Source organism: Triturus cristatus, chromosome 6, assembly GCF_964204655.1.
Source record: "Triturus cristatus chromosome 6, aTriCri1.1, whole genome shotgun sequence".
NCBI lineage: Eukaryota > Metazoa > Chordata > Amphibia > Caudata > Salamandridae > Triturus > Triturus cristatus.
The window spans coordinates 1,949,168,238-1,949,184,514 of record NC_140589.1 but is presented as its reverse complement, the minus strand read 5'-3'; the positions used below and the strand labels follow the sequence as shown (position 1 = coordinate 1,949,184,514).

Below are 16,277 nucleotides of genomic sequence, written 5' to 3'. Positions count from 1 at the left end.
GGTGTGGGTGTATAAGGGAATAGGGTGGGAAGTAATTTATTTGTAATTATTAATTATAATTTATTGGTGTAGTTAATGTATTTATTGTTTATTAATTATTATTTGGTAATTAATTTTTATTAATTTATTAATTAAAAATATTTTAATTGTTTAAAATTGTATGTGGAGTGAGTTGTGTTTTTATTTGGGAATAGGGTGGGAAGTAATTTAGAGTTATCAAGGTAATTTATATTTTTAATTGATTGGTATTTTTAATTAATTTATTGATAATTAATTATTCAATTATTATTTTAATTAAAAAATAATAATAATTTATAAATATGTTATTTTTAATCCCTACGCTATCCAAAGTTTTCCCTACTGTTGCACTCTCTGGAGTGGGAATAGTAATTTTAACATTTCCGCAATCCAATGCTTTCCCTACTGTTGCACTCACTGGAGTGGGAATAGTCATTTTAACCCCTACGCAATCCAATGCTTTCCCTACTGTTGCACTCTCTGGAGTGGGAATAGTAATTTTAACCCCTACGCAATCCAATGCTTTCCCTACTGTTGCACTCTTAGGAGTGGGAATAGTAGTTTTAAGTCCTACGCTATCCAAAGTTTTTCCTACTGTTGCACTCACTGGAGTGGGAATAGTAATTTTTACCCCTACGCTCTCCAACGCTTTCCCTAGTGTTGCTTTTTATGGACTAACTATATACATTATATTTTAAATATATATGTTTAATTTATTTTTACGGTATATGTGTTAGTTATTATTTTTAAATACTTTTAAATATTTTAACTATGTTTACTTTAATTATATATATTGTTTATCATCTTTTACATTAGCTTTTAAACATTTAAAAATAACGATATTTTTGACATCGATATTTTTCTTTTGATATTTTTGTACTTACAATGTTGTAGATGGGAAGTCGATATTCTTGATGTCGATATTCTGTCAGTGATCCGTGGAAAATAACGCTGAACAAAAGACTGTCTGCCTATGATGAGACCCCATCTCACAATCTCTAACTGAGATCTGGAGCCACCCTCTGTTTTTGGAGACTACAAACGGGATCACTGTGCAATCACAACAAGCACTAAAATAGTTGGTATTAATAACTTTCAATGGAATTTAAAAAAAACTAAATGTAGCTCAACAATTTTATGACGGTTTGTATTGTTTTTTTGTAAACAGGAATTGAAAAGAAAGACATTTTGATGTCATCTCAGTTCCGCCCGAATAAGAAATACTCCGGGGCATATTAGCAAAGCTTTGCGATAAATAACGCAAAGCGCGCGTAGCGTCAATTTTTTTTACCGCCGGCTATCGCTGTTTTTTATCGCGGAGATAGCGCGTTATTAGCAACGCGTATCTCCAAGGCGATGAAAAAACCAGTGATAGCGGCGAAATTACTGATAATCGCTGGAAATCCAGCGATGAAATTCCTGCGATAGTGAAATCCTTGGTAATAAGCTAAGGTGGTCTCAGCCTGACAATCCACCTCCCATTGAAAAGATGTCTAAGTCAGGTTTCAATCAGGCGTTAGGAACCAGCGATAATCGCGGGTAGTGTGACTTTTTATCGCAACGCGGGCATTGATAATAGCGGGAAGTTGTGTTTACGACTGTTTCCATTTAGTTTTAGTGAGGAACGCCTACTTTGCATGTCATTAGCGATAAATATCGCTGACATTCAAAGCGGCAAAAATATGGACGCTATTGCCAGTAAACTGTCGCTAACAGCTGTTAGCGACAGCTTGCTAATGGGCGATAAAAATATCGCCGCTTTAGCAGCAAAAAGTGCCGCTAAAGCGGCGATATTGCCCTTGATAATATGCCCCTCCATCTTTTCAGTGTGACGGCTCAAGGTTACTGAGTAAGAAAAGATCAATCTTTGCTTATTTCCTCTCGGCAATATTGCCCCCATTTTCTGAATAACTAAGTCTATCTGTGATTGCCAAAGGCCACTGGATAATGAATGGTCTACCTGTAACTATCCCAGGCCACTGGATAACAAAGGGTCTACCTGTGACCGCCCTCATTCATCTTATAACTGAGAGCCTATCTGTGATTGCCCAAGTCCACTGGATAACAAAGGGTCTACCTGTGACTATCCCATGTAATTGGATAACAAAGGGTTAATCTGTGACTGCCCAGTTGAATGTATAACTAAGAGTCTATCTGTGATTGCCCAAGGCCACTGGATAACAAAGGGCCTACCTGTGACTGTCCCAGGTCATTGGATAAGAGGGAGTCCACCTTTTCTAATATCGTCTCAATGTGATCGCTCCAGGTCATTGGACAAGATTGTCTCAAACGTTCCAGATTTCCTGTCAGTGTAATTGCTCTGGTCTTGGTATTACAAAGGGTTTAACCGTGACAGCTCCAGGTCACTGGATAAGAAAGGGTCTAACTTTGATTGCTCCCCGTCAATGGATAAGTACTAGTTAATCTTTCCTGATTTCCTCACAGTATGACTTCTTTTGGTCATTGTATAACAAAGGGTCTATCTGTGATTGCTCCAGGTCATTAGACTGATAACAAAGGGTCAATCATTTCTGATTTCCTCTCAGTGACATTGCCCCAGTTCACTGTATAACCAAGGGCCTGCCTGTGATTGCCTCACAACACTGGAAAAACAAGGCGTATCTGTGATTGCTCCAGGTCATCGCATCAGAAAGGATCCTGATTACCTATTGGTGAGATTGCACTGGGTGATGGTATAACAAAGGCTATCTGTCATTGGATAAATGAGATCGATCTTCCCTGATTTTCTAATTAGTTATGATTTCTGCAGGTCATTGTAGAAATAAGGGTCTGTCTCTTGAAGGGCGAGCAGGAACTCTTCTTGAGAACCAGTCCCTTTCTTCACCACCATCTGAATCAGCGTTGAGTTCTTGGAGCTGCTGATCTTTTCTGAAAGAATCTCTTCGACCTCTTCTTCCTGGAGGACCCCTTCGTGCCGTAGAATCTCCATTATGGGTTTAATATTTCCCATTCTTTTGATGAGACTGTGTTCCTTAATGAAAGTTTCTGTTGCAGGAAAAGAAACAAAGAAAACTGTAGTGAATTATAGTGACCCTACTCATATTCTTCTGACAAATTTAATACAAAGATTTAAACAAAATCCAGAAACTCTGACTTTTAATGAGTCCGGGGAGACTTTCAAAGGCATTAAGGAAGAGGGAGGAAACAAATAGAAACAAAGGAGATCAGGTCCAAGTGTTCATTGTTACTCTAACCTCTCATATGGTAAATGTAGATGTACAGGTAAGCGGAATAAAAAATAAGCATAAATATGGTTAATTGATATGGCTGCATTGCAATTCTATCCATTAAATGCTGTTTGTACTTTACTTTTAATAATGTACAAGCATGTCTGCAAAAATATAAGAAAAATACATTTTGCTTAAACTGTAAGAGAAGAGGAAGCACCAGGAAGTGAAAGCTTATTTCCGAAACGCAAGGAATCTTGTTCTTCTGACAGACGTACTTGTTCTGTGAAAGTGAAGAACATTTACTGTGGCCACTTGTCCTGCAGCAGTTCTATGCGTTAGGGAGCTATCACCTGTCATATAATAGTGTTAATATTCATATCGATATACCCAATGATACGTGTCTCTTAAAAAAACAGATCGAATCACTGTTGTCGAAATCTGCCGAGACGACCTCTCCATTAACCCTGAGTAAGAAATACGTTTTCAGGCTGGCCCTGCGACCTAAGCTTGAGGCTATCGATTGACAGATTACAGGTGGGGCGGCACGTAGCCAGCAGGACAAACGCGCAAACACGAAAAACCCAGATTAGTCCCACAGATATGCAGCGACACCACAGTGGTCCCAGGAGATTGGTCCCATTAAAGCACACATGGCCGGAAAGGTACACGCGTTCTCAAATCACCATGATGTTCGATGCCAAGCGGTGCCTAGTACAGAAGCGACCATAGACCTGAAGAGACAGTTTAGAGTCCCAGTCCTGCAGGCCCAAGTGTGGCAGTGCCCAGCTCGGCAGACGTCAGTACTGCAGTGTCCCAGCCAAGCAGTGCCTAGTACAGTAGCGCCCCTAGCCCTGCAGAGGCAGGATAGTCACCCCAGTGCAGCAGTGCCCAGCTCAGCAGACGTCAGTACATCAGTGTTCCATCTGAAAAAAAACAACCGAAAAAAAACTCAGGCCCAACTAGGCTACCGCACTGGTACTACCTAGTTGTCCACGGCCAGGACCAGGCCCTAGGCCACCCAGATACCACTGGTCCTTGCCAAACCCAGAGTGGGGGGTAGTAACCCCTGGCATACAAGCCATTCTCCACTCTCCCTCTCAGTGTAGTTCCCAACTACCACTGATCCTTCAACCTAGGGTCCGCACCCTCAGGCTGACCAGAGGTCACAGGCAAGAATGCCCCACCCTACCTCTACTTCTGGGGTTCCGCACCCTCCCAGGGAAGCACCCACCAGAACACAACTCTCCCACCAGTTCAGGACCTCTCTCCATCAACTGGTCTACCACCTGGGATCCACCGGGGTCAGAGGCAAGGATTCCCTCCCTCTGCACCCCCTTACACTGTAGAGCAGGGTCTCTTCACCTAAGATGAGCCCCACCTGCCCTCAGGACTACAGCTGCCCTTACGTCCAGATCCGGAAACACCGACTACTGGCTCCCCAACCGAGGGACGTACCCTTTGGTCAGATGCCTGGCGAACCAAGACTTAACAAGGGTGACACATAACTAATGGGTCGTGTGACAGTCTGCCTGGCACTGATCTCACGACCTCCTGTCCATCTGACAGTGCGTGCAGACCCCCCAGGACAGAAGTGGCGACACCACGGTCACTCAGTGGCAAATCAGCCCTCCCGGCTGGTCCCTGACCTACTGGTTCCCACTGGGGAATCCCTCCCCCTCTCACCCCTCCCTCTGGACTTCTGCACCCTCCCAACTGGAGCGGTACCGCCAGACACCAGGACTACTGGAGCTCTGATTACAGACGCTCCACGTCCTCTAGACACTGGGAGATCCTCCTCAAATGACCTATTGGTACAGCCTAGGCCCCCGACCTGATGTTCCCTAAAGAAACCATCCAGGCCCCGACACTGGGTTTCGGGCACCTGGAGACACGCAGTCCCACCCACTCCTTCTCCGCAGAGTCAGGACGTGAGCCCCTACACCGAGACCTAGCTGGGCTACTCTGAACCTCTTCCACCTCGCTGGGCTGGAAGACACCTCAGCCACTCCTTTTGGAATCACTCCCCAATGCAAGCTCCTTATTTCAGAGAACTCACACCCAATCAACCAGCCAGCTCCTTATTTCAGAGAATTCACACCAAAGTATTCAGCAAGCTCCTTATTTCAGAAAACTCACACCAAAGTATTCAGCAAGCTCCTTATTTCAGAGAACTCACACCATTCATCCACACACACACCCCCAGACTAGTAAAACAGTTTCTACCGCCCCTGATTTCTCAACCTGACCACCACGTCACACAGGTACTATTACTCCGGGAACTGGGAATGGGATGTTCACATTCATCCAGCGCATTACACATTCATCCCCACCCCTCCCAAGACTGATAAGACAGTTTTTACCGCCCCTGATTTCTCAACCTGACCACCACGTGACACAGGTACCATTACCCCGGGAACTGGGAATGGGAATACATGCACTGGACACACATCTGCTGCCACCACTGGATCCCACCCTTACTGGTGAATCCAGAAACACATTTCCACAGAAATGACACTTAAAAACAAAGTTAGAACAATAATCCCTTTCCATGTGACTATCTAAATGCAGAGTTTTGTAGTGCAGTCAGCTGTCACTGTGGTACTGCGCAAACGCAAGTCCTAATCCCACCGCTGATCACCAATGTTAGAAATGGGATCTCTGGTTGGCTAAGGCTTGCGCCAAAGCCAGGCAGAGACCACCACTCTAAGTCAGGGCTGGGGATTTACACACCAAGATAACCCCTGCCCACCCCCTAGGTAGCTTGGCACGAGCAGTCAGGCTTATCCCGGAGGCAGTGTGTAAAGCGTTTGCACGCGCACACAGCAACAACACCCTAGGCCCACCACAAAGGAAACTCAACACAAGGTTATATATAAAAAATAGCCTTTGTATTATAATAAACGCATTAGATGATAATCACATAATTTACACGGTGCCAACCGGCACTGGGCATAATTTTACAGGGGACTATTTACACAAGACAGGGCCACATGGACCACTGTCAGAATTAGCACAAATCACCAATTGTAAATGTAGAACATATACCAACTGTAGCACAAATTATAATTGTAGAGCACAGCCAGTCCCTACTGGCGCAATAATGACCTCAGCATTATCACAAAAATGTTCCAATTCTTTAAGAGGATGCCACAGTTCTTATAAATGCAAGGCTTTGTTGTTTACTGCACTTCTTTTAGGTCTGTGTGCTTCGTAGCGCTCTTTGTATGCTTCGTACCGCTTTACAGGAAGAGCCCCACTATACCTCACGCTTCCCGCGTGAGCAAGCGTATGGGGCGGTCAATTTCAAGGAAGTACGCAATGAAATGTTCGCTTAGAATGAGGCGTACAGTTCTGAATCTTTTGATTTTAGCAGGTGCGAGGCGTACGGAGCCTTCCTGCCCCAGGGCACAAGTTGGAGTGCACACTGCAGGGCCTCCAAGCAGCAGTACGAGGCGTACAGGCTCTCCGACTGGAGCCGTATGCTGCGGATAGACTGGAATTAAACTAGGAAGCGCACAGTTCTCTACAATGCAGCCGTACGCTGCGTGTAAGCCACAGTACCTTGCTTTCTCTAGGCGGTTCGAGGCGAATCAGCAGGCGTAGAGGGGGCGTCCCGCGTCGCGGTGCGGTCCTGCTTCTCGGAGGACAGCGATGCGTTGTGGGGCGGCTCTTGACCTCGATTTCCGTCTCGATTTTGAAGAGGGAGGGGGCGGCGGCTTGAGGTGAATCCAGCGGCGAGGCGCTGTCAGCAGGGCGTCGTCCTGGAGAGGCGAGCTCAGGTGCAGGCAGTCTTCACGGTGTGCTCTACAGCTCGGGGGCCACAGACTCACGTTGTTTGGACCACACGGTCCGTTCTTGCGGTGCGAGCTCCGGCTCGAGGGGGCAGCAGTTTGCGGTGCTCAGGCCAGGCGGGGCAGGCCGTTACGATGCTAACTGCGGCACAGTCGTTCAGAGGTCACTTTGCTCGGCGGGATGGGGCGCACAGGCTCTCAGAGTGCAGGACAGATTCCCAGTCGCACTCAGGTCTCCGGAGTCAGCGCTGAAGGTGGAAATACACCAGCAGCAGCTTCCTTCTTCAAGGGAGGGGTAGCGCCCACTGTTCCTGGGGTGCAGTTCAGGGGGCAAGTTCACAAGCAAGCCCTTGGAGATTGTTTAAGATGCACAAGTGAATAAAAAGTCTTTCAGTCTTTTCTTCCTCTCTCCTTCTTGCAGCAAGGCACCCACCACAGGCCAGTCTCTCAGGCTAGAGACAGTACTCCTCCATGTAGCTTTCCCAGGTCCTTCTCTTCAGGCAGAGTTTCTTCTTGGCGTCAACAGGATCTAACGAAAAGCAAAAGGTCCTAAAAGTCCTGGAGGTATCATGGGGGGCAAAACAGCCCCCAGCAAAGGCAGAAGGGTCCCAAGAAGTCCTGGGCATAAAGAAATGGAGCAGAAAAGCTCCCAGCAAAGAAAAGTCCTCTAGGCATCCAGGGGCAGGTCAGGGCCCAGGGAGGCAAGCCTTCCCCTGAGCCCCAACCGCAGCAGCACGCCCCTGGTAGATTCAAGTCCAGAACAAGAACATTTTTATGGGGTCACAGCCCCTCTTTTATACACAGAATCCTTTGTCTCCAAAGGTGCAGGGAAGGGGTGGACCAGATGCAACTGGTCCCTGAGCACTTTGTTTTGCTCAGCCCCTCTCCCTATTCACAGGACAGGCCAGGGACATCAGACGCACCACAGGGGGTGGAGCCAGCATTGTGTGGGGAAAGCCCAGCCCTATTCAGGTCCCAGGTGTACTCCTCCCTGCCATCAACATGCAGATCTCTCCACCCACCACCGCGGCAGACCCATCCTGACTCCTGGAGACAGACACACCAGCCAATCACAAGCCAGACAGTCACTGCTCATTTATGCCAGCGTCTAGAAGTGGCACTTCTACACTAGCCACAGTAACGCCGCACACATCATCGCGCAGCATTTAATCTCACGAGTTCGCACATAGCAAACTCGACCCTGCACTCCTCTCACATCAGGACTTAGCACGGTCCCTCAGATCCCCCATGCATTCCTATGGGAGGGCAGGTCAGTCTCACTAAAACATACACAGAGCACACACGCTCTCCACTGGGATACAGTGTAAAAGCGCCTAGAGGCCTAAAACCACTAGTACAACATAGGAAAAAGGCTAAGATAATGCAAAAAGTTCTAGGGGTGAACTTGCCAGAAGGGCCAAGTCCAACAGACATATATCATGTTTAGGTGTGTTATTAGTTTTTTTAGAGGTTGTGCGTATTTATTTTTTATGGATTTGTATTTTTGTCCACCATTTTGTTAATAAGTGTACATGCCAAGTGCTAGAAGCAGAATGTTAATGTTACAGGGGAAAATGGTGGGGAGTGTATTATTTTTGGGTTGTTTATTTTTTGGGGGTGTGGTTATTTATTTTTCATTGCTGTATACAAAAATAGCATTATATAAATGTTTTAAAATAACGTAATAAATTAAATACAGACAGAATATAACTTTCAAAATATTTATTTATTCATATAAACACACTGGGCCCGATTCACAGAACTAATTTAAGACAAAATCCTAAACTTACTACCATTTTGGTATTCACAGAAGGCACTTACTCATTTTGGTATTCACAGAAGACACTTATTTACTTCGGTATTCACAGAAGTTTGGAGACCTAACTTTAGGACTCCTAAATGCCTTCTGTGAATACCGAAAGACTTAAAATTAGGATTTTTCTCAGTTTAGGAGTCCCAAAGTTAGGACTCCTAACTTTACTACTACTAAACTGAGAAAAATCCTAATTTTAAGCCTTTCGGTATTCACAGAAGGCATTTAGGAGTCCTAAAGTTAGGAGTCCTAGCTTTACTACTACTAAATTGAGAAAAATCCTAATTTTAAGGCTTTCGGTATTCACAGAAGGCATTTAGGAGTCCTAAAGTTTAACACGACATGTTTCCGTGCAGCCAGTCCAAAGTTAGTGTAGGAGAGTAGGGTCTGCAATCCTATGATCACCCAGATTTTTTGCTTTTGCTTCATTGGTTTACGACTTTCCCCGGCTGTGGGCCTGCCGATCAGACCCACAGCCTAGCTGTTCTCTCTCGAAATTGACACACATGTACATTAGGTGCATCCACTAATTGGAACTGGGCCGCCTTGTCAGTCCCTGTCTCAGCATACGACAGGTATCCAGGGCATCGGTGTACCCAGGGCCTACCAGGGGCTGCAGCATGTATTATGCCACCCCTGGAATGGCCGCCCAAATCTGACAAAACTGGCTGCACGACAGCTGGGGCCACGTGGTGTAATCACCCGTTGCTGTAGGTGTAGTATTCCTACACCTAACCCTAAAATGGACACATGGATTCCTATCAGTCACTCCTATGGCAGGCCTTATCAATCCTGAAGGCAGAGTGCAGGGAATCATGTGGGACGGTGCTCTGGCGCGAGCTGAGCCCGTCGACGGCTTGCGTAACCAAGTCCTAGTAGCCGTTCCATGGTGACGCGGGCCAACTATTTGCTAACTTTGGCATCGCATCACCTGCACATGTCGAGTAAGGTGTCATACGAATTGGAATACGAACCCCTCGCTAGTTCTGGCGACGGGGTTAGCATTCCCCCCTTCTAGAGGGGCACGACATGGAAGTAACCCTGAACCCCGGTTAAAGTTGACTCAAGCCTCAGCATCACAAAATGGATGCTGCCACCAGACACAAGTCTGACCTCCTGCTGCTGGGAGACCTTCCAGCGAGGGGAGCTTGGACAAAGGGTTTCCTGTCAAGGGCGGTGTTAGCACCGTCCCAGACAGGGTTTGTGTATTCCAGGTAGGCAGGGCTGAAAGGAAGGTGATTGCAAGTGGCACCCCGGTGCTCACGGCGCATAGCCCGGCTCAGACCAGTTTCGGGGGGCCTACCAGCCCCTGAGATGGCGCGAAGCCGGACAAAGGATAGGGGTGTAACCACCCCCCTCCTGGCTCCACCCATAGGTAGAACCTAGTCACGGGCCAACCCCTTTTTCTTAGAATAAAGGTAGGAGCGAGTCCCCTTCCCAAATTGGATAATCAGATAATCGGATAACTCCGAATCACGAACCACTTTCCACGAAAGGAACTCTTGACTATTTCTGAAGACTCTCCCTTGTGGCTAAGGAGTAGCCACCCTGCACCAGCAGGCACCACCTAAGCGCTTGCGGTTTGCTGTAAGTCTCTCCTACGGATCAAGACTGCCCAGCTCGACGAGACCCGAGTCCCTGCCATCTCTGACCTTTTACCTGCCTCATCAGCCCAGCTGAGAGTCGTAGGTGTGACGAGACCTGCGGGACCGGCTATCTTCAGAACCTGCACGACGCTTATCTAGCACGCCCACCGAGGGACCCTCGAGTGAGTGCACCTAGGGTTTGAGAAGCCCTAACCCTGAGCAGCTCCAGCATCGAAGTCTGCCTCCCCAGCATCCCCGAGATCTGCGTGGGGGCCCTTCCGCTCCTTGCTGTTCACCGCGTTGTTCGACCACTGGCTGACCGGCTTGTGGCCCTCTTCACGACGCACCACGTTTGTTCATCACTGGTCTGGTTGCTCCAGACTGGCTCTTGCTCCCCTCCAACAGAGGAGTACCACGGACCCTCCTGGTCCACTCCCGACACCATCGTGACTTCCCCGCTTGGGTTGCCACTGCCAAGATCCGCTGCCCCTTCCTGGGCTCAGCATCATCGACAGCAGATACCTTCGTGGGACAGCTCACCCTCCATCCTGGTCGCCGCCGCGCCTCCTGGTCCGAGGAACAGCCGAGTCCGACGTCACCCACTCACCTGGTCGAGGTGACTTCAGCCGGTACCCTCCTGGTACCCACACGATCGCTGGCTAGCGGTTGAGAACTGAGTCCCCTCTGCTTTCAGGTTTCCTTCATCACCGATCCAGGCTTGGATCTCGCTGAATATCGACACTGGTCGCCTGCCAGCAACTTCTTCTTTCAGGCTCCTGAGACTACACGAGGACTCCCGACATCTTGCCGAACTTCACGCAGCCGCAGCCTCTGGGCTAGGTAACTTGAGCATTTCAGTGCTCCATCAGGTTCGCTCTACAAGTGTCTAGTTCCTTTTTCGTTTAGTCCCACTGATCGGAACACTCCGGAATCAGTACCTCCAGACTCTATCCATTCGCATTTCCCTGTAAGTGTAGATGGTTTCCCGTGCCCCTCGGGCATTTGTGTAAATTGTGCAACCAGTAGTATTTTCCTAAGAGTTTTGTATTGTGCTTAGCTCCCTGACTCATAAAGAGCCAGGGTAGTGTGGAAATGTGGATTTTCCTGATCAGTTATGTCCCCTATCTTGGACCCCAACGGTTCTATATGCATGTTACAAGTACATGCATGTTCCCTCTAGTTCCAGTTTCTAAGACGCAAACATATGTGTGTCTACCGTCGACATGTTCTCTGTCAGATCCGCCATCAATGGGCTGGATATTCGATTCCTAAGCATGAAAGGCCACCGACTTTATATGGCTAAGTTACTCCATTTTTACAGTTCAGGCAAGTAGGCCCGATTCTGTCCTCAAAGCCTTTCCCTGCTCTCTGTCTTTTGACAGCTTCAGCTTGAGCTCGCATCTGTATCCATGAACTTTGTCCTACTCCCTGTGCAGCTAACAATGTCTGCCTCGGCCAGTTTTCGCCTGCCTGCCAAGAAGCTGTATTTCACCTTCAAATTATCTATTTTGCTCTTCAGCCGATGCATTCCTGTCTAGTGATTTAGGTAAACATTTCCTTTAGCTCACAAGCAAAGGACTCAGCCTTTCCGTCCTCCTGCAAATGATTCATAGCCCTGCTGCCATGGAAAGTTTTCTGTCCCTCGCATCTCATATAGACACTTAGACGCTTGTACACGCACACACAGTTAGTATAGAATAGATTCTGTCCGAGAGTCCTTCCTTGTGGATAACATAGTTCTTTAAACATAGGATGTTAGATATGATTTGGGATTAGGTTGACTTGACCCCCCAGACTTCTCGTCTCCACATGTAGAGCTAAATGTCAAGTCCCCTTCACCCCCTAGTTGCACGTCAATTACACGTCATGCTGCTGCGCGCGCATCTATGCCAAGTATTATCTTATAGATCCACCTATGTCTGATAATCCTAACCAATCATGTTTCTTTTATTCCTTATTACGCCTAGTTTCGATTATGTCACTGTCACGTCATTTTTTCTTATCAAATGTTACGCCTTCTACATTCGTTTCATTGTAATGCACTTATTATAAAAATACATGACTGTCAATAAAGTATTGTACTTCACTTCCTGAACCCTCGTGGTGACGGAACCTGAAGGCCGCGACTCGAGTCGGCCATTTTGAATGGAATAAAGCCCATTTAGAAAACCTCTTATACCACGGATTCTGCCTCTTGTTATTTTGAGCTATTTACTTTATTTTTAGATTCCGTATGAAATTCAGTCCGGTATTTTATTTACCACATAATGGCGCCCGAATAGGGACACTTTCTCATCTCACGCGCCGGCGGTGCGTTGCAGGCCCGGTCTCCTGCCACAACTGGACGGACCATAAACGCGTACCAGCAGGATTTCCTGTAAGCTCCCTCCGGTCAAGCGGGGGCGACTGAGGCTGCGATCAACCCAGACGAGGCGGTGAGAAGTGCGAAGTATCCCGACCAGAGCCTAGCTGAGAGAGCAAGATCCGAGGTATACAGAGGCCCACCAGGTTTTCCGAAATCCCGATGTCCCGAGGGTCCGCTGTCCGCAGTCATCGAGTCCTGTCCATTCTCTGAGGCCTTCCGTTTCAAGGAGCTACTCGGTGAGTACCATCGCCGGGGAGGCGTGTTGACGCGCACATAGGTTGTGCCGGTCAAGACGGATTTGGGTACACAAATCCGGTCTGCACTGTTTAGCAGTGTATATGTACTGTTTAGCAGTATATCAAGTATTCCGAAGAATGCAGTTATTGTCAAGAATTCAGCGTGGTGATTAGTTAGGCAGACTGTCATCATTGTCGATCATTGTTACAATGTTTAATGTTTAATGTTTAAAGTGTTCAAAGTATTGTAGTATGAATGACTGTTCATTGTTCACTGTTCATTTATTGTGTTTTTCGTATTAAGAAAATTCAAGAGTAAGTATCAGATCAGTTGTAAATATGCCGCTCTTCTCGAAGTTAAGACAGATTACTACCAGAAAAGGGGTGCTTGAAGAAGCAGTTCCTATTCCTCCTAGGGACACTCCAGGGCATTTTATGTACCATAAACATGGCTTAGATGCCATATTATTTCTTGATCTATGGGTAGATTATACCAAGGGATTACCGGAAAGTCAAAGGTGGCCCATAGCGGGAACCTGGGATGCAGAGTGCATCATGAAAGTGGAGGAAGAGTTATGGAAAAGAAAGGTCAGACAGTCACAGAAAGACGCTGTTGAGTTATGGCGTAAAGAATCTCATAGACGAACAGAAAAAGCACGTAGACAAGAAGAGAGGAGTAAAGAAAGTTCAAATAAAGTTCAAGAAAATCTATTAATTGAGGAAGGTATCCGAGTGAGATCAGAACAAGTAAATAGACAAAGAAATGCTCTTATGAATGGTATGTATCCCCTACTAGCCGAAGGATTACCTAAGGCTGCTCCAGAGATACCAAAAGACTTGCCACCCCCATTATTTCCAATTAAGGTACATCCAAAGGGGCTTCCCAGAACCGCAGAAGATGTTTTTCTTTCCTCATATCTAGATGACGCAGCTCCCGAGTATGCTAACGCCGCACCACATAGACCGTCTGGCGGAGGGGTTCAACGTCAGGATCAGGTATCTGTCCCCGTGCAACAGCAAGTTCCGACACAAGCGTCGGCAAGCACATCTGTTTCCGCATCTGTCTCCGCAGTCGACTCTACAGAGGTATCGACACCCATAGTTGCTGTGTCACGTTCAACGAACCCATTCACACCCGACGCCCCAGATAGGGCCACGGGAGGTGCTAGCAGTACTTTTACACCACCTAGAATAAATAAACTTGTCTTTCAAGAGTCAGCACATTCACGTACACCTAAATTCGTAAGTGAACGTACGCTTAAGGAACTTCTTGTAAATTGTAGATATGACCCGGTGGTTGGTAAAGAGGACGAAATGGTCCTGGCATCATTACGTATCAGGCGAGCCGCAGAGTATTTAGCGAGGTTACCAGGGATGACTACGCATCTAGACAACATATATCATTTTGTTCAAACAGGACGAGATCCAGGATGTATTAACAGAGCTATGGAATTCCAGAAAGTAGAGATACAGGGGGAACTGTTACGTTTCCTCATAAACTGTATGATCAGAAATCAAGATCGTCCGGGGGTAGATCCGAATGCAATGCTTATTCTTACAAGATGGAGTCAGAATATATCAGAAGGGAGACACGATAAGCAAAATTGTATAATAGCCATGTGCCGAAAAATCCGTAAAGAAATAGAGCGTATTCATGAAGAAAGATTGGGAACAGACGAGTTTGAGCAAGATGAAGTGTCCGAATCAGGGAATTCCGCAAGACAGTCAGAGACCATAGCCTATGTAGGCAGAGGAAGATCCTGTGATAATGCTAGATGTTTTCCTGATCCAATACATTCTGTATGCCCAAAAAAACAGCAGAACGTATCCGACGCCTATAATAAATCTGAAGTCTCCTGAACATTCGTTTCAAGCCGCAGATAAAATACTACGAGAACGAAGGGGTTACCACCTCCTCGATTCCATGGATGAGCAAGAATTAGCCAGATCAGCCGTTCACTGGATTGTTAGTCCTGAAAAATACGGTGATGAGACCGTAGCACACACGTTTTTTAATCTCAGTACAGATGAACAACGTTTAGCTGGAATCTATATGATTCAGCAACTCCTCATATTATATAAGAGCCAACATGCTGACCCTGGTCCTTTACCTGATATATTGACGGAACTACTCACAAACAGATGGAGAGGTTCTAGTAATAAGCTAATTAAAGAGATATTAGTGTCACGTAAACAGTATGTCCTTTTTGTAAGTCCGGATTCTCTCTCGCTGCCCCACAGAGAAAGAACGCCGTACTATATGGATAGACAAAATCCTTTACGAGAAGTGCACCCAATAAAAGGCGAAGACAATGAGTTTCACCGTGTATTTGTTTACACACCCATATCAAAAATGGAATTATTAGAAATGAAGAAAGTAGTACCTAGTCATGACAAAGACCCAGCGGGTTTCCACCGAGAAATTAAAGACATGTTACTGATGGGAGAGTACACCTTTCCTGATATTATGACGATATTAAAGGTGCTTTTGCCTGCTGGCATTTATGAAAAACTGAAAGAAAAAGAGTGGGAAGTAGGAGACCAAAAGATAGACTGGACAGCATTAGCAGAGGAAGAAAGGGGCCGAACTGCAGGTTCAGGGCTCGGGGATAAAGTTAAACTGTTACCAGGTTTACTAGTACAGGTACTGCCACGTTTATTAACTACAAAAAAGGAAGATTGGGGTGCAATCACAGCCTGCAAACAAAAGCAAGATGAAGACACAAGCGATTATTATGCTCGATTTGAAAAATGCTTTGGTATAAATAGTGGTATAAAAGCAAGTAGTGACTCATATCCACATCTATTTGTGACAAAATTAGTGGAAAATGCATTGCCTCCAGTAAAGAATAGAATATTGAAATTCGAGAGTACCTGGCAAAGTAACACTCCGTCGCAAATGCTACAAATGTTACAGTATCATCACAATAGAATTAGGGATGAACAAGAACATGAGCATAGACGCATGAAGGATACAAAAATGAAAATGCTAGTTTCTCAGACAGTACCAGCAGATGGTCACAAAAAGGGTGTGACACATTCTGGTGATTCTGCAGTTCCTGTAAAAGGAACCTGCAATTACTGTAAACAACTAGGCCATTATGTACATGATTGTCCAGTCCTGAAACGTAATATAGCTACAGGTATTGCAAAAGAGAGACCACGATTAGTTAGACAAGATCAGAATGAACAAGGAGCTACGCAGCATGGACAGTCCATGCCAGTTCAGCAACAGTCCATGCCAGCCTCACAGCAACCCATACAGTTTGTGCCAGCT

The 16,277-nt window shown here is 46.3% G+C and overlaps 1 protein-coding gene across 1 annotated transcript in view; it reads right to left on the bottom strand.

The window, feature by feature from the left end:
- Window positions 1-905: 905 nt before the first annotated feature.
- Window positions 906-16,277, bottom strand: part of LOC146822575 (apoptosis-associated speck-like protein containing a CARD) — an 88,508-nt gene continuing 73,136 nt past the window's right edge. Inside the window, exon 5 of the mRNA XM_085609474.1 lies at window positions 906-3,024. Coding sequence (XP_085465600.1) covers window positions 2,774-3,024 — 251 coding nt within the window. The 3' untranslated portion in view covers window positions 906-2,773. The remainder of the gene's footprint in view (window positions 3,025-16,277) is intronic.